The 26,540-nt window shown below is 43.8% G+C and overlaps 1 protein-coding gene across 2 annotated transcripts in view; it reads left to right on the plus strand.

Moving 5' to 3' along the window:
* The first annotated feature begins 8,934 nt into the window (after positions 1–8,934).
* lmx1al (LIM homeobox transcription factor 1, alpha-like) overlaps positions 8,935–26,540 on the plus strand; it is a 27,012-nt gene continuing 9,406 nt past the window's right edge. Inside the window, exons 1-4 of one of the 2 annotated variants that reach the window (XM_035397603.1) lie at positions 8,935–9,253; positions 10,864–10,927; positions 14,841–14,926; positions 16,001–16,193. In XM_035397603.1, the coding sequence (XP_035253494.1) occupies positions 14,869–14,926; positions 16,001–16,193 (251 nt within the window). In that variant the 5' untranslated portion in view covers positions 8,935–9,253; positions 10,864–10,927; positions 14,841–14,868. The remainder of the gene's footprint in view (positions 9,254–10,863; positions 10,928–14,840; positions 14,927–16,000; positions 16,194–26,540) is intronic. The other variant, XM_035397601.1, reaches the window with a different exon arrangement.

Genomic DNA, 26,540 nt, shown 5'->3' on the forward strand with positions numbered 1-26,540 from the left:
AGAGAAGTTTTTACAGAAATTCCTGTAATATCCAGCCATACCTAAGAATCGCCGTACCTCTCGGCGGTTGGTTGGTACAGGAAACTGACAAATAGCCTCAAGCCTCAATCAAAAAGAATATTGCAACACCACAAGCAGCCACTAGGGCACAAGGGCAGGGAACCATGACACCGAGGTTTCTACATTTTCCAGGAGTGTAAAATGTTTGTTTTACAGATATCTGAGAGAGCAGGAGGGGTACTGAAGGCACAGCAAAGATGTGCTCTTTATGAAGAGTATTTAAAAATAAACGGTAAAATTAGCTAAGTAACCCACAGGAACCAACCACATCTTCACGCGCCACTTGCATCTCAGCCACCAAGCCTCTATGTGGCTGAGTTTCTCGCTGGTTGCTGTTAGCAACTATAGAACGAAAGTAAACAGTGGTTTGGCTGCAGTCAACCTTGAACCTCTTAAGGTGCAGGCTGAGGGTTGGGGGGTGAATGGCACTATAATATTAATTATCAGCCTTCTGATACTGATAACAACTGTGTCTCATTGCATCTCTTTCTCTCTCTCACTCTCTCTCTCTCTCTCTCTGTCTGTCTGCTCTCAAATTTAATATAACACTGAATCTGGCTTTACTCACTTTATATAGAGCAAGGGTTTTTGATGACTGGCCGACCATATCAAACCTGCATTGCGTTAGAGTAATTGAAAGGACAAGATTATGTCAGAACTCAAATAAGTGTTTTTCACAATCTTACTGTGAAAATCTTACAAAAGAGATTTGCTGCAGCATAAACTTGCAACTATGATGTTATGGCAAGTCACAGCGTGGAAACTGCAGGTGAAGAGTATGTCTAAACAGAACAGGAAGAACATGTCACTTCCTCCTCAGAGGGGAAAACTCAGAAACACCAAACTTCAAAAACTCCCTCAGTGTTTCTGTGCTTCTATCAAACAAACAGTGCTATGCTTCTCTGCATATGTGGATATTTAGAGCCAACGTTTTAATGTAATTATTTTAACGGCTCATGTTCATACGCTTTGTAAGTGAGTGAAGAGCAATCACATAAAGCTTGAACGCAGCAACTAAGGATAAGAGTAATAATGAATTAATGCCATAAGTTAAATAAACAAAAAAGATATTATAATAGCACATGTATTCAATACATTGTGTTGGATTTCATTCAGAGATTTGACCAATCAGACTCTGCGTATGAGGTACATGGTTGCCTAATGTTGGGGTGGGGGTGGGGGGGCAGCGGGGGTTAGGATGAGTCCAAGAGACCTGACTGAGAGGGGCCTTCAACAAAGGTCACAACATAGGATTTTCTGTGGTGGTGGGACCCTGATGTGAGATCATTTCATGGGATCATTTCACCCGCAGTTACACGGTCATCTGGGCTAGCTTTGTCGTTCTGCAGTAGCACAGGGACCAGGGCCTTCCTCTTCCAGCCTGGTTTTTTTGTCCAATGAACGCAGCCGATCTGAAGAAGAGCCAGAGGCAGCTTATGAAGGAACAGCGTAGGGCTGGGACTGTGGTGAGATATTGTATTGAGGCTGTATAGAGATTTTTTTTACAGAGATAGCTGATGATGTACTTATTATTAGGATCTCTCTCTCTCTCCCTCTCTCTCTCTCTCTCCTCTCACACGCACACCACCCTCACCCTGCCAGCTGAAGTTAAGGTCTATTCTGAGGGTTTGTCATCACAGAGTTGACCCTACTTTCGGCACCTCCCTTCCTATTCGCAGAAAGGTTTGGCCACTGGGCCCTGATCACAGAATGCTTTACATTTATTTACAGTAACACATAAACTTAAGAACATAGGCACATACCACATACACCAGCACATATGCCTGCCACGCCTTTGCAAAATGAATCCACACGACCGCAGTGCCTTAACAGGATGAACCTTCCGGCAGCTCTTTCCAAATGAGTTTAACCCAGCAACATACCACATATACCACATGTGAGTGTGTGTGTGTGTGTGAGTGAGTGTGAATGTGTGTGTGTGTGTGTGTGAGTGAGTGTGAATTTGTGTGTGTGTGTGTGTGTGTTTGAATGTAAAGAATAGGGGGTGGGGGCAGGGAGTGTGGTCCCTGTAGAAGGAAGTAAACTGGTTACAATGGATGTTGATGGATACATAGGGGATGATGTTGTTGTGTACATTTTAAGCACAGAGTCGATTGTCTTTCATAAAGCGCCATTGAGAGTATTTTTTTATTGCATTTCAACACATGACTCAGAGTTGGACCCGTGAGAAACAAGGGCAGTGTCACTGACCACAGAGACCCAAGTTCCTGACCCATGTGTGTGGGTGGGTGGGAAAGTGTTTGAGTGCAAGAGCTTGTGTGTATTTGCATTTGTGTGTACGCGCACGTGCGCGTTTTACATTACATTACAGGCATTTAGCAGACACTCTTATCCAGAGTGACTTACACAACTTTTACATAGCATCCATTTATACAGCTGGATATATACTGAAGCAATTCCGGTTAAGTACCTTGCTCAAGGGTACAACGGCAGTGTCCTTACCCGGGAATCGAACCTGCGACCTTTCGGTTACAAGCCCAGTTCCTTACCCACTGTGCTACACTCCGTCCATGCCGACAGATGACAAATTAAAGGAAATACCAACATAAAGTGGCCGTGGGAAGGTGTTGGGGTGCTACGAGCCGCCAGAGCAGCTTCAGTGCGCCCCTGGCATCGATTCTACAAGTATCTGGAACTTCACTGGAGGGATGGAACGCCATTCTTCCTAAAGATATTCCCTCACTTGGTGTTTTGATGGTGGTGGTAGAGAGCGCTATCTAACACGTCGGTCCAAAATCTCCCGTAGGTATTCAGTTGGGTTGAGCTATTTACTGATGTCTTTCCCATAGATCTAAATGCAGACGTCACTTTAGTCACTGTTCCCATGGAAACACTAGCCAGCTGGTCAGTCTTTGTGACTAAAGCTCCTGTCATCCATGGCCCAATAATGAACCCTCTTTCAAAATTACTTTGATCTTTTCCTCTTTGGCATCTTGATCCAAATTCGAGGCCAACTGGGCCGGCTCTGTATTTTTCATACGTGCCACAGAGCATGACAGGATTTTAATTGCTTAATTGTATCATGTTTTTAATTGTATCATTTGTTATGTCTCTCCACTCATTTATTCAGGTTTCTCCTTTAATATGTCACCCATCAGTATGTATATATATATATATATATATATATATAGAGAGAGAGAGGGGGGGGGGGGGTGGAGGAGAGAATGTGTGTTTTGTGCCTGCAAAACTACAGGAAAATGGTGAGTAAATAAACAGAATAGCTTGAACTCTGGTCCTTTCCAGAAAAATGTGGAAATCTGTGAGTAAGACCAGTGTGATACAAATAATACAACTGAAATTGTGAATGCCAGTGTGTATTGAGTGCTCTCTGCAAGAATCCTCATTCCGTTGCTGGGATACTCAGATCTGGCCCTCAAGGTCAGTGTAGTACTGCTGGGTTACTCTTTCCTTCTATAGTCCAACAATGTTACTGATTTTCCAGAGATTGCACTCAACTGGTGTGCCAGGTTTAAATCATTCCCTGATTAGAGAGGAGGAATGAAAACCTAGTAGTAGTCCTACTGACCCTGAAGGTCATATTTGAGTATCCCTGTGCTGTTGCACTGAACTGGACACGTAACTGCATACATGAAAGTGTATGTGAAACTGTCTATGCTAAAATAAAACTATTTTACAAGTAATCTCAGACACATTTATCTAAATTTCAGTTTTACCTATCCACCCGCTCTACAGGCAAACACAAGTTCATGTGTATGGAGAAAAAAAAATTAATTGAAGGCATGGTTTAAGTTAAACTTCAATAAGCATTTGTGTGAACAACATCAGAAATTATGAACAAGCAATGGTGATACTAAACATTTGTGGTTATAGAAATATAGAAAATATAGAAATAACTGCATCAAGTTGATTTCTATTATTATTATTTTCATGTAAACAAAATCTGTCTGAGGAGATATATTTCTTTGTAAACATCTGTTAAAATATTGTCAATACACTAACAGAATGGCTGCAGCTTTATGAAAACACCTAATTTGGTGCATATAGCTGTTCTGTGAGTTGTTGATATGAGTTGTTTCAGCCAACATAAATTCAGAATTCCTTAAATGTGCATATTACAACTCGGATCGCTTCAATCTCAGGGTTCAATTTGGTTTATGGATTTATGTTTTATTGTATGCCTTTCGAGAATATTCTTTTCCGGTCTTGTCCTTTTACAGTATGGTGTACGCTGCTGATTCCTGCAAAGCCACAAGATGGCGCTAATTGCTAATTAACCATGCCTTCACTGTAACTGAGGACTCGTTATCAGTAGATGGCGCCATGGAGCAACATCGCCGGACAGCCAGTTTTGTCCAATGAACTGGGTTTGTTCTTTTGTACGTTATATGGTTTTGTCACTTACTTTTGTTTTCATTACTTTCATGGACATGCATATTTAACTAGACAGGCAAACACGGCTTCAGCTAACCTAAGCTTGTGAAGTCCCAGAAGTAAGCCAGTTCTGCGCATGTTGAGGGAAAATCATTGGAGCACCCATTAAAGTGAATGGGGAATATCAAACTTTTGACAGATAAAGATAGATGAAGATAAAATAAAGCACGTTTGACGAAGTGAAAATGCCTTCACACTGTTATTGCCAAAGCTGGGAGATTAATTGCTCTTTGTTACTTATTTCCGCGAGGCGGCATTATGCACAGGTCTTGTATAGCGCACAGGTGTGTGCATTTAGATGCGTTAACGACATTGAGGACTGAACGTATTACGTCAGCATGATGGTGAGTTTCCGCGCGTCTACAGTGGTTAATTCGGCAGCATGAGGAGGAACTATTGTTTCAACGCACGAGGGCAGCACCGCTCTGTTCACAGAAAATGAAACGGAAATAAAACGGTAAGAATTTACCGGTAGTTCACTGCATATGTACAGTAGATTTCCCGAAAGATGTTCGTTTTTTTTTTTTTTTTAAATCATCGACATTCATAAAACTAACACATAATTCAGAGCATTTGAGCTTTTGTCCGACTAGGCCAGCATATACTGTTTTAAAAGGATAACCTTTTGTTGCTGTATGGCTATGACAAAGTAACACTTAAGTACTTCGTAAACATATGAGCACATAAACATATGTATTGTGAGTGTGATAGCGTGTTTGTGCATCTTGTCATGTTGACATTTTGGCAATTGGCAGATTATCTCATCCTTGTGTATGATTGTGTGTTTTTATTTTTTTATTTTATGTCATGTCATGCTACATCATTTGCTGAGAAATTCAATTAACATAATAAGATTAAAATATAAAATAAGCCATCACATTATGGGTCAGATGTTGATTTAAGGTCTAGAGCAGGGGCATTCAATCTTATCCGAAATGTGGGTGCAGGTCTGATCCTACTTATCAAGTTCTTGATTGAAGACCATGATTGGTTAATTAGTTGAATCAGGTGTCTCGGGGCAAGGCTAAAAAGAAAAACCTGCACCCACGTCAGCCCTCGGCTTTACCAAAATTGCCGCATACGTGTCCACGCTCCCGTCTTAAAACACAGGAAGGCGCTGAACTGAACAGAACGTCTGCGGGCATGTTCTCGCCTCAGAACTTTCGCTCGAGACACGCTACGGCACGAGGATCAAGCAGCTGCAAGACGGCAGGAGGCAAAGAGTCGACACAAGCGCCGGATTTGCTTTCAGCCGTGGAGTTAAACCCAGAATTACTCTGTCGGTTGAACCCCTTTCCATGATATCCTAATCATAAAATAGCCCCAGGCAGTGAAATTACCCCTCTGGTGTGAAAACAAGACTCCTGGGCAAATCAGTGGTGAAAGTATGTGGGTAATCCAGCTGTTTTAGTTTGGTGCTATGTTCCTCAGTAAGCACGAACAACAGCTAATCTAAACACTTAAAAAGTAAATCAACAACGCAAAGAAACGGCTGAGTAAATATCTAACCTTATTTTCTGATCACCTTTTCAACTGCCCACACCTCCCAGGGAATAAAATTTTTAATCAAATGGCAGCATATTATACGGGAACATTATCAATCAGCCAAAATCAGGAAAACCGTTCAAATGCGTTGATTTTTGCAACCTTTTATATGCTAGTCGTCTTCAGTTCAGTGAAGTTATTTCCGTTTGAGATGTTAGAGGAGTGCATGTTACAGTTATAAACCTGTCATTCAGTATTATGACATCACGCTTGTCTCCCTCCCAACACGTTTCTGAGCCCTGCTACTATTTTCCACGATAACAATGGTACTGTAGGAACCCAATAACTTTACTTTTAATATTAAAATGGCCCAGTTCTGGACACACGCGCACAAGCTCTGCTCCTATGTTCAAGAAGGCGATTAAATTGTCCACTTCTCCCGCACCTTGCTTAAAATATGCAGGTAGGCCTATTATTTCTGTAATAACCACTGATACATCACAGGGTGAATAAAATACTTGGCGTAATAACCATGTTTTATATAAAAAAAGGACACATTACATATATTGAACCATTTTTACTGTGATTCTTTTTTAATGTCATATTGTGTGTAGTATGCCTTGCACTTCAAAATATTTTCCTGTTCAGATTAGGAAATTAGGCCTGATATAACTTTAAATTCATAGTAGTCATTTTAAACGCATTATTTTATTATTGCGTGCATGTATGTAAAAAGTGAACCCTTTGGTCGTTGAATCATTTTTTAAATATTCTACATGACATTTTGATTCATTTAAGCAATTGTTTATTAAATCAATTCATTGTAGTGTATCCTAACAATTGTAGCGCTACGTATCCTATATAGAGAGATACAATATGCAACTCGATACAAGCGCGCTAATAGCTAATGCAGCAGATGTATCTATATCCATACACATTTGCCTAGGCTTTGCGAAGTTTGTCAATATGATCTACTTATAAACCGGCTCAAAATGCACAGAAGCTATTGGGCCTAATGTGGGTAGCGCGCGCTTGGGCTACTTTTAGCCAGGTTGGACCGTACGTCACATTTTTGTACAGCTGTGTTTAATTTAGTGATTGGTTATGTCATCCCAGATATGCGCCCATGCGAAGGTGGGGCAGGATAGACTGTGAAATGTAGAAGTAGGTAACCTGATGTGTGATTTTATCAAACTCCGAGCGCGTGTCACTCTTGATTTTAAATATTTAAGAAAGCATCACATTTATGTTAATTAATGCGCCTATAGTATGCCCCTTTATTTAAAACGCATATATATTCGCTGCTAAAAGTTAGGGACGTCGCCGTAAGTCGTATTCAATGTCAGTGCAGGCCTACCTTTCTTTCTCCCAACGGGCCCTAAGGTTCGCTTTTGTCAGTTAGCACGTCTTGAGCCGGCTACGTAGTGGCGTTGCAACAGTGTGTTGCGATTACATTTAGCTGTTGTAAAATGAAAATTATCGTTAAAAGTCGTTAACGTGCGGTAAACCTGACAGGTGTGTGAGCACCCGAAATTGAGTCCCCTGTATCGTAATAATAAACTAAGAAAGGCAATGTTGATTGCTCAGCCTAAATCAGATTTGTGCAAGATTTTAGATGGATATGAGCTATTTAAATTTTGTAGTCTGATAATATTTTTCTTTAGTTCCTAGCATGCGCACGTGTCTTTGAAGCACAGCACCAAATATGATCTGTTTCGAAGACAATAATCAACAGCTAGCTTGCAATGAATCCGTAGCCTATTTAACCGGGATAATTATTCAGCGTAATGTTATTAGAAAGATCGACAATCAAAATACCACAAGCCCTGCAAGTCAACATTATTTTGCAATAACAGCCTGTAGCCTTCTATGTGATTTTTTAAAATGTGATTAATTTTTTCATCGGCACAATTTTGTGACATAATTAAACAGTAATAAGGAATGGGCTCTTATCCGTAGACTGAATATCATCAGTGAAGAGGCCAAATATCGCGATAAATTTATTATGCATTAAAAAGCAATGATTTGTAGTACAGACATTTGTCGGCAGTATCAGTCGCTGGCCTTCCAATTGCGAGATTTATTTTATTCAATAAAAAAGTTAAACGTTTTCTAATTCGTAATTTCCAACTTTTTTAGTGTTTCAATCCCAATAGTACATTAAAAACCTGTAATGTAATTCTATTGTACGATATAAAATCAAATCTCGCTGAAATTTGATTGTGGCCATAAAATATTTTGTGATTTCGTTTGTTTGCGCATGTGTGGGCATTTACAGTATATCACGATTTCTTCCTATGTTTCTGATGCACACTGCTGACATTACTACCGTATAAATATTGTCTATTGTCTTTGTGCCTTGGGTTGGTTCGGTTCACTTTAAAAGCCTCCTTTAAGTGTATTGTTACACCGATATTTTCATATAGTCCATTCATTTCTTTTGGTAGTCCTGCTTATTTTTCGTTCATGTGAATTATTTTTGACTTACGGTTGAGCCTACATCACTCTTGCTTTTTTTAGCCTAAGTATAATATGAGGTAATTCGTCTGATATGTTTTAGAAGCGCCATATTAATGATATATAGCCGACGTTTATAATTTTTCTATTCTTGTTATTGAGCAATTACGCAAGCGCTCCTCTTAATAGTCAGGGGTCTTTTAAACAGTTTTTTTGTAGCGCTTGCGTTGCCTAGTAAACGATAACGGGGCCGGGCAGAAAAACTTCAGCAAAAGACACAACTTGTGTTAAAATGTTTAGATTATCAAATACATATCTGTTACCCGATACCTATTTTAAAAAAATTTTAATTACATTTTTTTCAGATCATTTGTTGAAACAAATTTGGCAAGTCCCTCTCTCTCATTTACCCATTTACCTCCTCGCTCTTTTTACGCCGCGTGACAAGTTTTATGAAAAAAAACGTGTCAAATAATTCCCACCTCTTTCTCACACACGCGCACATACCCACCCTCCTTTCCTTCCTTATCTCCATCTCTTCCCTGTTCTTGTGAGTGCATGGGCCCTCCTTCTCCAGTCACTCACCTCCTTCGCCAGTCTCTCACTCTCTCGCTTTGTCTGTCTACACTGAGCAGCACGCGCACTCCGTCTCCCGTTTCCAACGGCGAGAAAAGAAGGTGAAAAGGACAGGATTTGCTGATGCTAGAGGCTGGAATGCGGTCGGAAGAGTGAAAAATGCCGCCGCTCGTTGGCGCGGTCGCCAGTTTTTGAACATATTTCCACCGCTAATTTTAATGTTGCCGACGGAAATCACGGGAGAAGTATCCTTCACAACAAGGTAGGTCTGTCGACAGGTAGTGTGCGTATTGCTGCACGAGCGCGTATGTTTCACCAGTTTTGTGGAAGTGTTGACAGCGTTTCGTGTTTTCCCTCATCCCTGTCATTTCCCATTGTATTCCTTCCTTTTATTGGCAAGGTATTCAGAATGACGGTTGTAGTTTTTATATATTATATGGCTGCTGTCTATATCCTAATATCGATGGGTCGTTTCAATCGGCGAACACGTAAAAAAAAAAAAAAAAAAAAAAAAACAGAGAGAGAACGCTCACTTAGCTGCTTTTCTGCTAAGCTGTTTCTCTACACGTGCCAAGCAAGAAGGATAAGGCGCGCGACTTCTGCCTGTCCTTGCCATAGTAAGAGATGATTCAGTGTGCGCCTGTACGTCTAAATATATTTTTAGAGTGCGTACTTGCATAATTTACTTGCATAATGACTAAAATCTTCATTATAAACTTGCATGGCCTAATAAACCTAGGTTTCCTGTCTGCCTTTAACTTTTATTCGCTTTTGCGTTCGAAACGCATAACTGTGCTCTGTTTTGGCACACTAACGAACTATGTATTTAACCGTAAATTAATATAGCCTATATAAGCTGCTGTAGTTTGAATCCTGATTCGATGCTCCTTTGTAAACGGATTATGCCAACTTAAACGGACGCTCTTTTGCATCGTCCTGAAAATGCTATCCCTGTTGCCTACATGAAATATATAGGCACATGTTAGCATGAATTGCTATATTTTAATGAAGTTCGAAAACACATTCATCATTACATCCTTGGAAAAACGTTGAAGGCGCCATGATAGTAATGATGCTGCTGCTGATGATGATGATAATGATGAGGGTGATAGTGCCCCAAACACATACAAATTTTAGTAAGTTATTCTACTGCGTGTGTGCGCGCGCGCGCATGACATCCATGCGCATTTTTATTATATAGGCGGCTACAAATGTATCTGATGGGATATGCTGCCATGGTTACACCACATATGATGTTCTAATAAAGACAATTATTTATAATAATTCATTTGTACTATATATGTATTTACAGCAACCATATTCGCTCACATTCCTTAAAATTGGGCGTTATTTTTGTTGGCGCAGAAGAGGTATTTTCGACGCTGTACAATCCAAGAGTGGAACAAATTTGGTATTAATGACGAATGCAAAATAAAAGAAAAACTAGAAGCTATATAATTTGATACATGCAAAATGGAACAGTTTATTGTATTGTTGCACTACTTGTCGGAGTGGTTTAAAGCTGCTCCTGTAACTGGGTATGTCTATGTGGGGATATCACGCGGGCTTTTTACGGTGGTCATCGCATCTGTTGAATAGTCCGATAGCCACTTCGAGACAAAAAAATGAATGAAAAGTTTCCCCTACTTTTTATTTGCTTTAAGTGTAGGGAGGGGGGGGGGGGGGGAAGCTCATCTGATGCAAAAACTATAGCCAACAGAAACCTGCCTTCACGGGTCCACATCAAATATCCATGCGCTCGGGATCGCATATAGCATTTGCATTGACCATATATGATCGATTTTAATGTGGGAAATGTGTGTGTTTTTGTTTATTGCATATACCGGATGCGTGCCGTCCTTTATCGGGCAGTGGGAAACGGCGTCGCGTGGAATGGCGAGGGACGAGTTGGGGAATAGAGAGCAAGATACGGACTGTGAGGAATATTGAAGTATTTTTATTCTGCAAAACATCCGCTCGTCAGAGATCCTCGAAAGTGGTTCATAAACTGTTCTCTCTGCGGTTAATTTTTTTATTTATTATTTAATCTCAATTCTCTTATATAAAAGCCTAGTAATTGTAAATAAAATATTGTGAAGGTGTCAAATATTGATTTTAGGCTATTATTTAACTTCATGCGGCAAAATATTTCAGTTTGCTACTGGTGCTATAGTCTATACTTTATTTTCAATTGTTTAGGCTTAAAATGTAATATAGAGTTCAATTTTCATAGTTTAAACTTTGTCATAATCGACGGCATGAATACCGTGAGTGCTTCCGTAAAAACCGTGTCCCCATCCCATAGATGCATTTCTTGTCACCATTGCTAATTTTTGCAGCGGTTAGGCTACGGTAAATTTTGGGGCAACATATTTGCTAGTGCCAAGAAAATATTAGGCCTATATCATTATACACTACGAGATACACTAACATAATAAAACGTGTGCCCCTTTTCATTCAACTGAGGTGCAATCAACAGCACAGCGCGTCCGTCTTATTTGAATCATATTACTCGTTATAGCTCTTCAATTGGAGGTGGGTCGAGGACAATTTTCATGTGCTACAAATTTAATTTTTAAATTTAATATATGAAGCACCTTATGCCCGTATACTGTTTCTCTGTTATGAGGATTGGAGGTCACGTAAGGAAATATTTTTTATCGTTTAAGCCCACCCCAGCCCATTTCCTTGTAACTCAGTCAGTGTTAGTTGAACAAAGTAGGCTACGTAAAAGCCCGTTTCGCAGGGGACAATTGCTCACTGAGGGATCTAAACCAATGCATTCAAAATATTAGCCCTATTTTTTGTGCATAAGTACAACAATGTAAAATGCTGCGTTGTTTATTTTTAATGATTTATTTATTTATTATTATTTTTATTTATTTATTATTTTGTCTATTTCCAGGGAAAGTAATGTCTCTTACCTTGACGCCTCGTGTGACAGCCCTGCGCGCGGTCTGTTGCATCCGTTTTGGTTCCTGGCTTGGATTTTAGATGCACAGCATACAAGACGCTGCAAAAAAGAATATAAATAGTGTCCCTACCTATTAATTTGCATAGAACGACTGAGAATTTTGAAAAATCTGCCTTCAAAATATTGTTGGTATCTATCTTACATATGATCCTCTTTACTTGCTATAATAGATGGTCTTCATTGATTCATTCATTCAATTAGGCCATCCAATACAGTAGGATACACACAGTAAAATGCCCAGTGTGTCCAGCGTTAATTAAACTGTAACAATAATCATATGCTTAACCGTGTATACATTCATTATTGATCTCGGGACAATTGACTGTAATAAAGTTGAAGGCGTAACCGCACTATAATAAAGCTTTTTTTTTTTTTACAGTGTACACACAAGCCGTGGAAATCTTGCAGGTAGCAGTCCAGATTGTGGCTATCAAAGGCATGATCAGAAAAAAAAAACGAATCACGGCTTTCTGCTCATACAGTAAAGGGCTAATTTATTTAGTTTTAATGTCGAAAACTTATTTGAAATGAATTAAATGTTAGTGATTTTACGTAACGATTTTTGGGGGCAGCATTAAAACTTTCAACATTAGGCTGCCCTACATTTATTTTAGAAATATATTTATGGCGTTTATACAATGCAGTAGCTTATTTATATTACCAATTCATATTTTTGTTGAAAAATAAGAGACATGAATCACCTTTTATTCCCGATACGCGTTTAACCTTTATTGATATTCAGCATCATGTTATGTTTTAATACCCAGAGTTTCCCGTAAATCACGCGTCAGTGACCTAACAGCACATTTTCCTAACTTCCTATCGGCTGATGAGCTTCTGGCTTGTTTTTTTTTTCAAATACATTTTTATGTGTTTTTATTTTTACGACGAAATGTTAAATTTTGAAATTGAACATTTAAATTAACAGAATCGATTTAGGTGGCAAAAAGACTGCATTTTTCGGTCATCCACATACTATTAGGCTACATAACTTTGTTTATCTCGTTTGAAATTGAAAACATTGTCCAGACTATCAGGTACGCAGTGACATTAATTATGCGCCGTATTATTTTTTTTTTGTTGGTTCATATAATGGGGCCTGAAAGGAACAGTTAAAGACACTTTGTGCTGTTTGTATAGCAATTATTTTATTGTCCATTGATCCAGTAAATCTAGATATGGAGTTTATAATATAATCGAACAGCATAATTATATTAGCTCATTAATTAATATGAGAATTAATCAATATGTGTAGGGCGCATGGTGTTCTTGCCCTGCCAGTAGCCCACATCACAGAATGCATCGAATCAGCATAAGTAGCTTATTCGGTCAAACAGTCAATCAACTTCATAATCAAAATTCAGTCAACTTTATGCAAAAAAAAAAGTAGGCTTTGAGCTGGTTCTTTCTTTCCGCGGCACTAATTTACAAAATCTTGACCGCACTTGTACTACTGCTACTGCGGTCCCGATTCGGGTTTTCTGTGACGGTTGCGGCGTTGTCCTTCATAGCTGAATGTTCTGGTGAATATTTTCAGCACTGCAGTGTTACACCGTGTGTTTTGCCCTATGTTCGCTCAAAATGTCCTCAGAACGGAAGACCGCGAATTGTAACCAACTGCGCAACACCTCCATTGGGGCTGAATATTATCCAGCACTTACACTAGGCTATAAAATAATATAAAACTACGTGAAAATTGATCATTTTCAGAGTAAGGTGCTTTGTGGTGTTCGTGGTTGGCCCGTTTCATGCAGGAGGCCACGGGTTTATTTCAAATCCCGCCGGTTCTTGGCAAAGATAACCAGGAACAACCCTCCAGCTGTGTCATCGCTCCCTATAGGGCTTTAAGAAAAGCAAATAAATAACATGCCCAATATGGTAATAACCCCTTAATAAGGGAGAGTCGGACAACCCCCCCCCCCCCCCCCCCCCCACCACCACCATCACCACCAACCGCCAAAAAAAAATCCCGGTCGCTCAGCGGTAGTGTCATATGCCACCATATGACTTATATCTTATGCGGTTCGGTTTTGGCCTCGCCAAAGTAGGCCTCATTGTGTTGTCTTATTTTCATGCTACATACAAAGCATGCATTCGATCTCGTTTTAAGCGTTGAATTCGAATGCTAGGCGTTCGATTAAACCTATTCTTAATGGTATATGGGTTTACACGTGTTGAGATTTTCGGTGTATGATAGTATCCCTGTTGGCCACAGCTTCAGTTTGGGTATTCGGATAGCGCGTGAATCTCAACTGAATTTTTTTTTTTTGATTTGTTGGTTTTGTATATTTTCCACTTTGTGGCTTTCATCTCAGCTAGCTTGCTGTCCTTCCCAGATTTGGCTTTCTCCCTCCTCCACTCCTCCTCCGTCCCTCTCCATCGCTCTCCATTCCTTTTCTGTGTTGTGCTGTCGCTCTGTCTCTCGCTGGCTTTGATGTTGCCGGATTCGGGAGTTTGATGTTTACCCTCCCTCCCCCCAAACCCCCCCTCACTCCTTCATCTATTTCTCCTTCCCTCCCTTACCCCCTCCTCCACTCTCCCTCCTTCTATTTCATGCGCTCTATCTCTCTCCTTCTTAACTCTCTCACTGTCCCTGTTGCCTTCTCCCTTGCGCTCCCACCATTCTTCTCTCACCATCCCCTCTCTTTCTCCTCTTCCCCCTCCCCCTCCTGCTTTCTGACTCCGTCTGTCTTTGTCTGTCTCTGTTTCTCTCTCTGAGTATCTCTCTCCCTTTCTCCCTCTGACTGTCTGTCTGTCTGTCTGTTTCTCTCTGTGACTGTGTGTTTCTCTCTCTCCTTCTGCCTGTCTGTCTGTCTGTTTAACTCTCTGACTCTCTCTCTCTCTCCCTCTCTCTCTCTCTCTCTCTCTCTCTCAGCGAGCACCCAGGTGGGAGGAGGGACAGGATGAAAACAGAGGAGACCCAGTCCTGTCTTCAGCAGGGGCCTTCAGCCACACCTTTTGGTGAGACTGACTGACTCACTGACTGGCGCTCATGGACAGACAACACTGACTGACTGACCTACGGACCGGTACTCAAGGACAGACACACTGACTGACCTACCGACCAGTACTCATGGACAGACACACTGACTAACTGATTCACTGACTGGCGCTCATGGGCAGACACACTGACTGACCGACTCACTGACTGGCGCTCATGGACAGACACACTGACTGACTGACCTACGGACCGGTACTCAAGGACAGACACACTGACTGACCTACCGACCGGTACTCACGGACAGACACACTGACTGACAGATATTAACACACAGTTTGACCAGTGCTCTGAAAAAATCAGAGCCACTAACTGGCCAGTAAACTGACTGACACACCGGAAAGTACACCAACAGACTGACTAACCGCCATAGATACAGAAGTGGTAGACTGGGTCTGTCCATTAAACATGATTCCAAGAGCACCCCAAGTGTGCTGTAATGTCATATCACCATATGACTTATGTTACGGTTGCTCTCAAGCCCCCGCAAACATAACGAAGCCAAAACCAAGGCTTCCCAAAAACAACCAATAACTGTATTCAACTACCCATAAGAGATACTAAAATAGCTGCAAAACACAAGATAAAATCAAGACCCGGCCGTGGTCGAGAGGTGAGGAGAAAAAGCCCCCATCTCCTGAGAAGCCAACTCCAGGCTTCTTAAAAGGGACCGCCACAGGTGCTCTCAATTACCTGTAACGAGACAAACACGTATCCAAACAGCCAGCGCCCCCACCTGAGGCGGAGGGACGTAACTACTTATATCTTATGGGATTGGGTGCAGTGCAGGGATTGGGTGGCCCGAAGTGGTGGTGCCCAACCTAAGAGATCTTTTCATTGGGGCCCAAAATCCCCTGGCTGCGCCCCTGTCGACTGAGGAAACTGAAGTGCATTCTTTTTAACGCACATATCCTAAACTGGTACATTTTACTCAGTGCTGTCAGAGATGTGTGGGAATCTGAAACGGGAGAATGACGACAACCAAGCCTGTTATTGTGTATGTCCCCCCCCCCCCCCCACTGAAACGGCGGTTCCAGGCTCGGAGCACGGGGGCGCCGGGGGCGAGGTGTGCGCCGGGTGCGAGTCGCCCATCGCCGACCGCTTCCTGCTGCGCGTGAACGAGCGCTCGTGGCACGAGGCCTGCGTGAAGTGCGCCGTGTGTCTGAGCACGCTCAGCGGGACCTGCTACTGCCGCGACCGTCTGCTGTACTGCAAGCACGACTACGAGAAGTAAGAACCCACCCCCGACCCTACTTCACACTGACCCCCCTCCACCCTCACCCTGACCCCACCCCTACTTCCCACTGACCCTGCCTCCATTCCACCCTGACCCCGACCCTACTTCACACTGACCCTACCTCCACCCTCACTCTGACCCCACCCCTACTTCACACTGACCCCCCTCCACCCCACCCTGACCCCGACCCTACTTCACACTGACCCCACCTCCACCCTCACCCTGACCCCGACCCTACTTCACACTGACCCTGCCTCCACCCCACTCTGACCCCACCCCTACTTCCCACTGACCCTGCCTCCATTCCACCCTGACCCCGTCCCTACTTCACACTGACCCCACCTCCACCCCACTCTGACCCCGTCCCTACTTCACACTGACCCCACCTCCACCCCACTCTGACCCCACCCCTACTTCCCACTAACCCCACCTCCACCCCACTCTGACCCCACCCCTACTTCACACTGACCCCACCTCCACCCCACTCTGACCCCACCCCTACTTCCCACTGACCCTGCCTCCAGGCCACCCTGACTTCACACTGTAATAACGCTGCAGTGACTGTGACTGAGCCAGTCACTGTGATGGTGCTGAGTCGGTCAGTGCCAGTCAGTGTGATGGTGCTGAGTCGGTCAGTGCCAGTCAGTGTGATGGTGCTGAGTCGGTCAGTGCCAGTCACTGTGATGGTGCTGAGTCGGTCAGTGCCAGTCAGTGTGATGGTGCTGAGTCGGTCAGTGCCAGTCACTGTGATGGTGCTGAGTCGGTCAGTGCCAGTCAGTGTGATGGTGCTGATTCGGTCAGTGCCAGTCAGTGTGATGGTGCTGAGTCGGTCAGTGCCAGTCACTGTGATGGCGCTGAGTCGGTCTGTGCCAGTCAGTGTGATGGTGCTGAGTCGGTCTGTGCCAGTCACTGTGATGGTGCTGAGTCGGTCAGTGCCAGTCAGTGTGATGGTGCTGAGTCGGTCTGTGCCAGTCACTGTGATGGTGCTGAGTCGGTCAGTGCCAGTCAGTGTGATGGTGCTGAGTCGGTCAGTGCCAGTCAGTGTGATAGTGCTGAGTCGGTCAGTGCCAGTCACTGTGATGGTGCTGAGTCGGTCAGTGCCAGTCAGTGTGATGGTGCTGAGTCGGTCAGTGCCAGTCACTGTGATGGTGCTGAGTCGGTCAGTGCCAGTCACTGTGATGGTGCTGAGTCGGTCAGTGCCAGTCAGTGTGATGGTGCTGAGTCGGTCAGTGCCAGTCAGTGTGATGGTGTTGAGTCAGTCAGTGCCAGTCAGTGTGATGGTGCCTTAGTCGGTCTGTGCCAGTCAGTGTGATGGCGCTGAGTCGGTCAGTGCCAGTCAGTGTGATGGCGCTGAGTCGGTCAGTGCCAGTCAGTGTGATGGTGCTGAGTCGGTCAGTGCCAGTCACTGTGATGGTGCTGAGTTGGTCAGTGCCAGTCACTGTGATGGTGCTGAGTCGGTCAGTGCCAGTCAGTGTGATGGTGCTGAGTCGGTCAGTGCCAGTCAGTGTGATGGTGCTGAGTCGGTCAGTGCCAGTGATAGAGATAGTTCTGATGCGGTCGGTCGGCGTGGGGGATGCGGAGCTGGCTGGCCGGAGGCCTCTGATTCTTTATCATTATCTTTGTTTTGAAAGTGCGAGACGGCATCCAGCAGCACACGCATCCCTGCTGCCAAACACCTCATCTGGAGCGGAGAGGGGGGGGGGGGGGGAGGGAGGGAGGCAGGGAGAGAAAGAAAAGGAGGGAGTGAAGGTGAAGGAGGGAGGAATGATATGGTCGCAGTGATATGGTTGTTCCTTGTGTATGCGTACGGCTGTCTGTGTGTGTGTGTGTTTCCGTGCGAACGTGTGCATTTGCTTGCAAAGGGCAGACACGTGGAGTAAAGAATAAAACAGTTAGTGACCCTTTCGGAATATACTGCAGTGTGTATTGTTTTGAAATTATAATGATAAACATATATATATATATATGTTTTTTTGTTTTTTTTTTGACAATATATATTATTTCAGGGTATTTTCAGCATGTTCCATCTCCATAAAAGGAGTGTGGAGTAGCAGTGCTGAGTGGCAGTGGAGAGCGACAGTGGCTAGTGTGGTAAAGTGGTGCAGAGTGACTGCGTTGTGCAGGATTGGTGGAGCTGATATAGAACAGCAGTCTGTTGCAGATAGGAATCACGACCTGCAGAGGCACTGTATTGGAGTGGATTGTGCGTCTTGTGTATGCGGCGTGTGTTGCAGTTATACGGGGGTATTTGTTGCAGGTGTTTCTGCATGCATTGTGTATTGCTGATGCGTGTGTTACAGGTGTGCACTGTGTGTGCTGCAGGTGTGGTACGTGTTACAAGTGTAAATGTGTGATGTGGCCATAGAGTGTGTGCTGTGCATGTGCAGCGTGGCTGTTGCAGGTACACAGTTTGTTTGCTGCAGGCGTGGAGTTTCTTGCACGTGTGCCGAGCTGGCGTTGGGACTGTGAATCTTGGCCCTCTCTGCTGTGCATGACCTTGAACTGAAACAGAAACAAGGTGTCCTTGTTACCCCTGCAGTCCGTCCATCAACAACACCACCCTCACCCCCCCCCACCCCCACCCCCACGCACGCACACACACACAAACACACACACGCACATACAGTCATACTGCACTGTAAATGAAGGCCACAACGGAAGTTTATAACGTGACGGAAGGAAGGAGCCATTCTTGTAAGATGATTATTGCACGTGTGTCTTTATTTGGTGGATTCCATTGCATTTTATTGAATTATATTTTTCCTACACTGCTGGTAGTCTGCCCTCTCTCCTACAAGTTTTCTGCTTGCACAATTTCTTGTGAACTCTCTTGTTCTGTCTCCTCTTTTTATTCTTTTCAGTAGATTTATCCTTTTTTCCCTTCTTCCCCTCCTTTCTGCCTCACCATTCCGCATCCCCCAATCTCTCGCTCCTATTCTCCTTTTCATTGCCTTTGTTATCACGTATTTCTGTCAGTAATATTGTTGGGGACCGATTACAAGACACACCCACGCGCGTTCACAGAAGGAGACACATAAAAACAAGTGTGTTGTGTTTTACACACACACACATACACAGGCACACACACACAGATGCGCGCGCACACACCCTCCCAACAAGAGCAGTTCCCAGACCAATAAATTCTCACTGCCCCAGGGTATAGTGCCTGGAAGCAGAGTAGAAAATTACCCTAGTCTGGGGCTGCAGGGCCTAGCATCATTCCATCCCCCCAATAACCCCTCACTGACTCCGTCACTATACAGAGATGCTGTAACCCTCTCTGCACGGAGAGAATTACTGACACTACAAATGCACAGATACTGACACCCTAACTGCACCGGGAGAATTAATGACACTCACTGCAAACGCAAGGATACTGACCTCCTAACCACACGGAAGTACCGATACTCACCTCAAACACAGAGATACTGACACCCTCAATGCTCAGAATTACTGACACTAACTGTAATGAGAGAGAGAGTTACCGACATTCATTGAGATACTGACAACGTCACTGTCCAGAGAGAATTAATGACACTATACAGAGAGAATTACTGACACTCACCGCAGATACGGAGATACTGACAGCTTCACTGCAGAGAGAATTACTGACACTCACCGCAATGAGCGAGAGAGGTACCGACACTTGCCGCGAAATGAGAGGCACTGACGCAGTACAGACAGCACAGCCTCACAACTGGGGCAGTGACACTCACTGCAAAGATAGAGATGGGGAAAAACACTGACTGCAGAGACAGATTAAAATATGCGACATGCGGATTTTCTTCGCTTGCTGGTTATGTATTATGGTTCGTTGGATGTATATATGTTCTGAAGTTTAGGGTTTTGGAAGATTACCTGTTTGGATTTTTCCCAAGGACGCAGCACTTTTTAAGGAAGGGTAAAATTCTCTGATTTACATTTCAACAGCATAATGTAGCCAGACATATGTGCATCAGTGATCTCTTTGTTTGTATCTTTAGTTCTCAATCTCTGCTGCTCTCTCCTTATCTGTCCTTTTCTCTCTCTCTCTCTCTTTATCCCTCTCTCTCTCTCTCTCTCTCTCTCTGTTGCCTCGTTCATCACTGTCTGGTTTGTAATAATATTTCTCTGTTCCAAACCTCATTTCCCGCTTGTTGAGATTGATAGCCTCGATGACACCAATCAGTTTATCTCTCAGTTTATCCCTCATTTTCCTCTTAATCGTCTCCCCACTCTCCACCCCTTTGTGGCCCTGTTCTGTGGGGGGGGGGGGAATCACTAATTACCCTCCTTGTCATTGGGGGGGGGGGGCACTTAACCAAGGCGATGAGAGCTTAACACTGTCTGCTCCACTACAGCGGTTTCCCTGTGTACTGTAACTGCCATTAGAATGAACACTACAGCCCTGTGGTGCAGTAGCAGTTACAGTGTCGTAGTACAGCGTGCCCTGGTATATGCAGCCCTGTGGCGCAGTAGCAGTTACAGTGTCGTAGTACAGCGTGCCCTGGTATATGCAGCACTGTGGTGCATCGTAGCTTAGCGGTACGCTGGGGAAGTGTAGCGTAGCAGCGCTCCTGAAGAACCATTGGCCAACAGACTGGTTATATTATTACTTTCATATTTTAGTACTTATTAAGTAAAAATGACCAGGTTTTTTTTTTTTGTGTTTTCTGTTTTTCCTGCGTTCTTTCTTTCCCTGTTCGGGTGTTTGTGTTGTTCACAGGGTGGCAGTGTAACGTGGTGTTTAAAGAACTGGTTGCGACACGGTGCTTGTACTGTAGGTTTCATTCCGAAGTTGGGGGGGGGGGGGGGGGGGTGAGGGGGATTTGGGGGGGGGGGGGGGCGCTGCTGCTGTACCCGTGAATATGGTGCTGTACCTGAAATGCTGCTGTTACTATCCAGCTGTATACATGGGTTGTACGTAACGAGAATGTAAGTTGTGAAAGTTGCTGTGGACAATAGCATCTGCTAAATGCGTGAAGTGCCAAATGTAAACGTTTGTGAGTCTGTTCAAACAGTGCAGCAGGTCTGCTGTCTCTGTCCACTACAGTCTGAATAAGTATAGTCAGAATAAGTATTGACTGTGTTTAGCATGGAAGAGGAGAGGTTATTTAACCAGAGCAGTCTAACAGTTTAGTCAGAATAAGTATTGACTGTGTTTAGCATGGAATAGGAGAGGTTATTTAACCAGAGCAGTCTAACAGTTTAGTTAGAATAAGTATTGACTGTGTTTAGGATGGAAGAGGAGAGGTTATTTAACCAGAACAGTCTAACAGTTTAGTTATAATAAGTATTGACTGTGTTTAGTATGGAAGAGGAGAGGGTAGGTAGAGGTATGCTGGGTGTTCTCTGGGTCGGCTGGTGAAACATTAAGGCATTGGGAATTTTGTCTGTATAACAGCCAGCTTGCCGAACTTTGCCCTGTTCGGGCCAGGGATAGCACTGCACACCGTCTCGGTCTTCAAACTTGAGGGGCACGTCTTGCGTGGAGACAGAGAGAAGATTCTGGAAACAAACCAACAGGGAGAGGAGAGGAGAGGAAATGAGAGAGGGAGGAAAGGAAGGAGTGGAGGAGAGATGGAGAGAGGGGAGAGGAGCAGAGATCGGTAGGGAGAACAGGAAGAGAAATAGAGTAGAGAACAGCTGGAGAAAGGCAGAGAGAACGAGAGAGAGAGAGAGAAGGTGGGGAGATGGAAAAAAGAGGGAGGCAAGGTAAGCGAGGGAGAAGGGAAGAGAGGAGAGGAATGATAAAATATGGTGGATAGATGAATGCTGTGAAGAGTGGGTGAGCATGCTGTGTCTCCCCTGTCCTCCTGTGATATTGCTGCTGTTTTGCATAATGTGTGATAAGCCTCCATCAGTTTGCCTCCCCCACAACAATTTCATTACAGGCGGCTAATAAATGTTTCATGACGGAGCGAGCTGCTCGTCCCAGTTTTATTAAATCTCAGATAATAAAAGAAGAGCAACAAAAAAGAGAGAGAGAGAGAGAGAGAGAGAGAGATAGAGGGAGAGAAGGAGAGGGGGAGGAACGGAGAGATAGCGAGAAAGCCTGAGACATTCTCGAACGGGTACTGCTGTACCTTCCGTTTCTGGGGTAACGGCCCCCCCCCCACCCCCACCCCCACCCCGCCCCGCCTCGGCCCCCCCTCCCCTCTCCTTCTCGCTCTGTCTGAGAAACAGGAAATGAGAAACGGGCAGACAGGATATTGCGTCCTGGTGGCTCGGGGATTAGTTGTTTTATCTAAACTAACAGTGCTAGTAGGGTCTCTCTCTCACTCGCTCTCTCCATTTATTTCTCTCTCCCTCTCTCTTTATCTCTCACTCTTTCTCTCTCCCCCCATTGTCTGCCTCTCTCTTTCACTCTCTCTCTCTCTATCTCTCTCTCTCACACACACACACGCACACGCACACGCACACCAACAGAAACACACGTGCACACACATGCACATACATGTTATGTATATGTCTGGAAGAATATTGCGTAGATATTCGTGATATGTTGTGTAAAATAGTTACTTCAGTATTTGTCTTTGAAGAGCTATGTTTATCATTTGTATCCGGGCAGAAATACATAATGTAGGAAACCTGTGGGAAGCCTGTCCACATTTCCTCACATTTGAATACTTTTCCGTGGTTGTGTGATGACTTCAGACTCTGAATAGTTAGCAGTTAGCAAGCACGTGCCGCGCAGATGAAGAGATTTTATTTTCTCTATTAAAGAACAGCAAACGGTAGCGTTACACAAAAAGATACAGTAGACTCTCCAAGCCATTGTTTGTGTTTCTCCACATTTGACTCTCTCTCTTGCTCTCTCTCTCTTTCTATCTCTCTCTCTCTCTCTCTCTCTCTCGGGTCTGTTAGGAGAGAAGAATAACTAATTTGTTCTGACTGCACCTCCTAGTACACATGCCCCAATCTAATCAAATATGCAGGATTAGGCTTTCAAATTAAAAATTATGTATCTGTTCTTTTTTCTTTATTTTTTATTTGTTGGAGGCAAGTACTGTCTATGGAGGCATTGACTATTCCAAGGCTAATTCATAGTGCTTGTCTCCAGATAGGATTGGATAGCCATGTCGTAAAAAATAACACAGAATAAATGCTGTATGCTCAATATGAAGTCTATTACAACTAAACTAAACAAAAATCTGTATTTTTTTCAAATTGCTATTTATTTAAAATACAGTGACATCTGATTTAATGACTGTCTTTCCGCTTTATGTCTGATGTTGTGCTGATAATTATGAACTTAATTATTTATGTGTTTTCTTATTCATATTTTTATGCAATTTAATAGTGGCCTAGGATTTGAAATTTTAATTTGGGAGCATGTTTGGGGAAAGAGATGCTCCAGGGCAGGCTGAGGTTTGGTGAGGTAGACAATGGTAGAGGGCAGGTTTCTTCAGAGTACAAGAGGGAAGAGATATATACCGATAAAGTCAAAGGTGTGTGTGTGTGTATGTGTGTGTGTGTGTGTATGTGTGCATGTGTGCATGTGTATGTGCGCGTCTGTGTGCACGTGTGTGTGTGTGCGTGTGTGTGTGCGCATGTGTGTGTGTGTGTGTGTGTGTGTGTGTGTGTGTGTGTGTCTGTGTGGTGAGGAATGCTGGGAGATTTTAATAACAGAAGCAGTGCAGGGAGATTTAATAAAAGGAGATGATGTGATTACTGAACACTGGCTCTGAGCCACCATCCTCACAGAGCAATATCCTCTCTCTCTCTCTCTCTCTCTCTCCCTCTCCCTCACATACACACACACACACATACACACACACACACACACACATGCACACAAACACATGTGCGGACACATACACATACGCACGCACATGCACACGCACACGCACAAACACGCGCACATGCACAAACATTCACACACATTTACATGCACACAAACACATGTGCGCTTGTACAGGTACACATGCACACGCACAGACACGCACACACACACGTACATGTACACACACACATGCACGCAGGCACACATGCGCATATATGCACACACATGCACATACATGCACACACACGCATGCTCACACACATATGCATGCACGTGTACCTACACACGCACACACACAGACATGCAAGCACATGTGCACACACACATGTCTTAATGTTACAAGCTTGTTTAGACTGTGCTTTGATTCCGTTGACAAAGCTCATTCTGTTTGCTTCAACAAATAGTTGTCTCTTTGTGAATATGCTGCCCGTGTGGTTTTGTCAAGACATAATTGTCGGACTCATTACAGAAAACAATTTTTACACTTTAACTGGAGGGCCTGGTTGATTTTATGATTTGGCACATAGCAACCTGCTGGCAAACTACCTTCCTGTTGCTCGTAAAGGTATCAAGGGCATGTAGCAGATAACTTCATATGTAATGTTCTTTTGTAATAGTAGGGAATTATCAAGGAGGTAAATGCTAACTTGCTGCACATGGGAATTTTATCCTGCTCTCTTAATGTGCCATATAGCGATACTAAATCCTCCCTTGACCCTTTAAGGTGCCAGATCACAAATATATGATTAGATTGTTCTTAACAGAACATTCTAATGATGATCTAACAGTCACTGCTGGTAATTGAAAGCAATGGAGTCCTAGAACACCAGCTTGGAATTATTTAAAAATCATTCCAAAAACCTGCCCTTCATAAGAGTAAAGAGCAGGCTTCTTGATGAAATGAACACAGAGCTGGAATGCTCTTCCTACTGATGTGATGCTGCCCAACAGGAAGGTTCACCACAATATTTATCCAGCTGCAAGTGTGGAACCATTAACTAACTTGCATGGCCCAGCATCTATACGTGTTTTCATGTATCAAAGCAAATGTATGAATAAAAAGCATAATTGTAATCACAATCCAAAAGGACTTGTGAGTAGTACTACAGAGTCAGTGCATACAGAAATGCAGCAGTCGATACTAGGCTGCGGTGCTGTATAATGGAATCATTTTAACAGAAGTTATTTTGCAGGAATGTTCAGAGCCAGAATATGATTGACGCTATGATGCTGTGAGTGTCACTGTGACGTACTGTATCAGAAACATTCTCACATACAATCCAAAATTTGCTGACACATTTGAAACTCCTCTGGTTTCTTATTGTCTTTGAAAAAAAAATATTGTGAAAACACACACACGCACACACACACACACACACACACACAGTTGTACATTGCTGATGGTGCACAGCTTCTACCTAAGGTTAATCTCTCCTCTTTAAAAACTCATTGCGTACTCTCCCAAACTCAGCCTTTAAACTGAGCTCATTGAACACCCCTACAGTTATATACCTGCCCAAGTGGGCTGTATAGGATGTGATTATCAATTTACTGTGTGGTCTGTGGTTTTTGGTGGACCGTGTGGGTGCCGATAACTAGCTTGGCAGGTAGTTTGTGATTTTAGGTTGGGGGGATAATGACTTCTATGTGTGGTCTCTGATTTCAGGTGGAGTAAGTGGGTGGCGATTGTCAGTTTGGTGTGCGGTGTGTCCTGTTGGGTGGAGCGTGCGGTGGCGAGGCTGGTTGTGTAGATGGTCATTTGGGGGCAGGTGGGGGCGGGGGCGGGGGGGGGGGGGGGGGGGGGGGGGGGGGCGTGATGACGGCGGTTATTGGCCGATCGGCAGATGGATTGAGGCAGATTAGCCGCGGCAGCTGTGTCTCGGACAGGACCGTCTCTTCAGGTCAGATTTGGGGGGGTTTAGGGTGGCGAACCTGGCTGCCTGTCACCAGCAGATTTGTGAAATAAGGCTTTCCTGTCTCGGCAATCTGGCCGACGCCCTCTCTGCGTCCTCCTTCCTCACTCTCACTCTTCTTCCCGGTCTCCTTTCACTCTCCCGCTTTCTCTCCCATTCTCTCTTCCTCCCTGGCTCTCTCCCTCCCTCTCTCTCTCTCTCTCCCTGCCTCTCTCTCTCCCTCTCTCTTTCACTCTATCTCTCATTCACTCACTCTGTTTTATGTAGGTGTCTTGGTTGTTTTCCTTCCATTCCGTATTTAAGAACTTTTGTGTGAGAGAAGTTCCCTCAGACTGCTTAATTTAGCTGGATGATATTTATATTAATGCGTGCGTCTCTGGTCTCTGCTTACATGCCTGTGTATGGGGGGGTGGGGGGGGGTGGGGGTTGGGGGGTTGAGAGAGAGAGATTAACCCCATGCTATCCCCAATCCTTGGTTATGAGTTTACAGCGTCTGTCTGGACTTCGCACTGTTTAAACAACAATCTAATTAATCCTGTCTTTATTAGTTTCTCTGGGCAAAGGAGGGAGAGAGAGAGAGGGAGAGGGATAGAGAGAGAGAGAGAGAGGGAGATGACAGGATGACAGGAACTCTGGCAGAAGATGCAGAGAAGGGAGGGGGA

This window comes from Anguilla anguilla, chromosome 17 (genome assembly GCF_013347855.1).
Source record: "Anguilla anguilla isolate fAngAng1 chromosome 17, fAngAng1.pri, whole genome shotgun sequence".
NCBI lineage: Eukaryota > Metazoa > Chordata > Actinopteri > Anguilliformes > Anguillidae > Anguilla > Anguilla anguilla.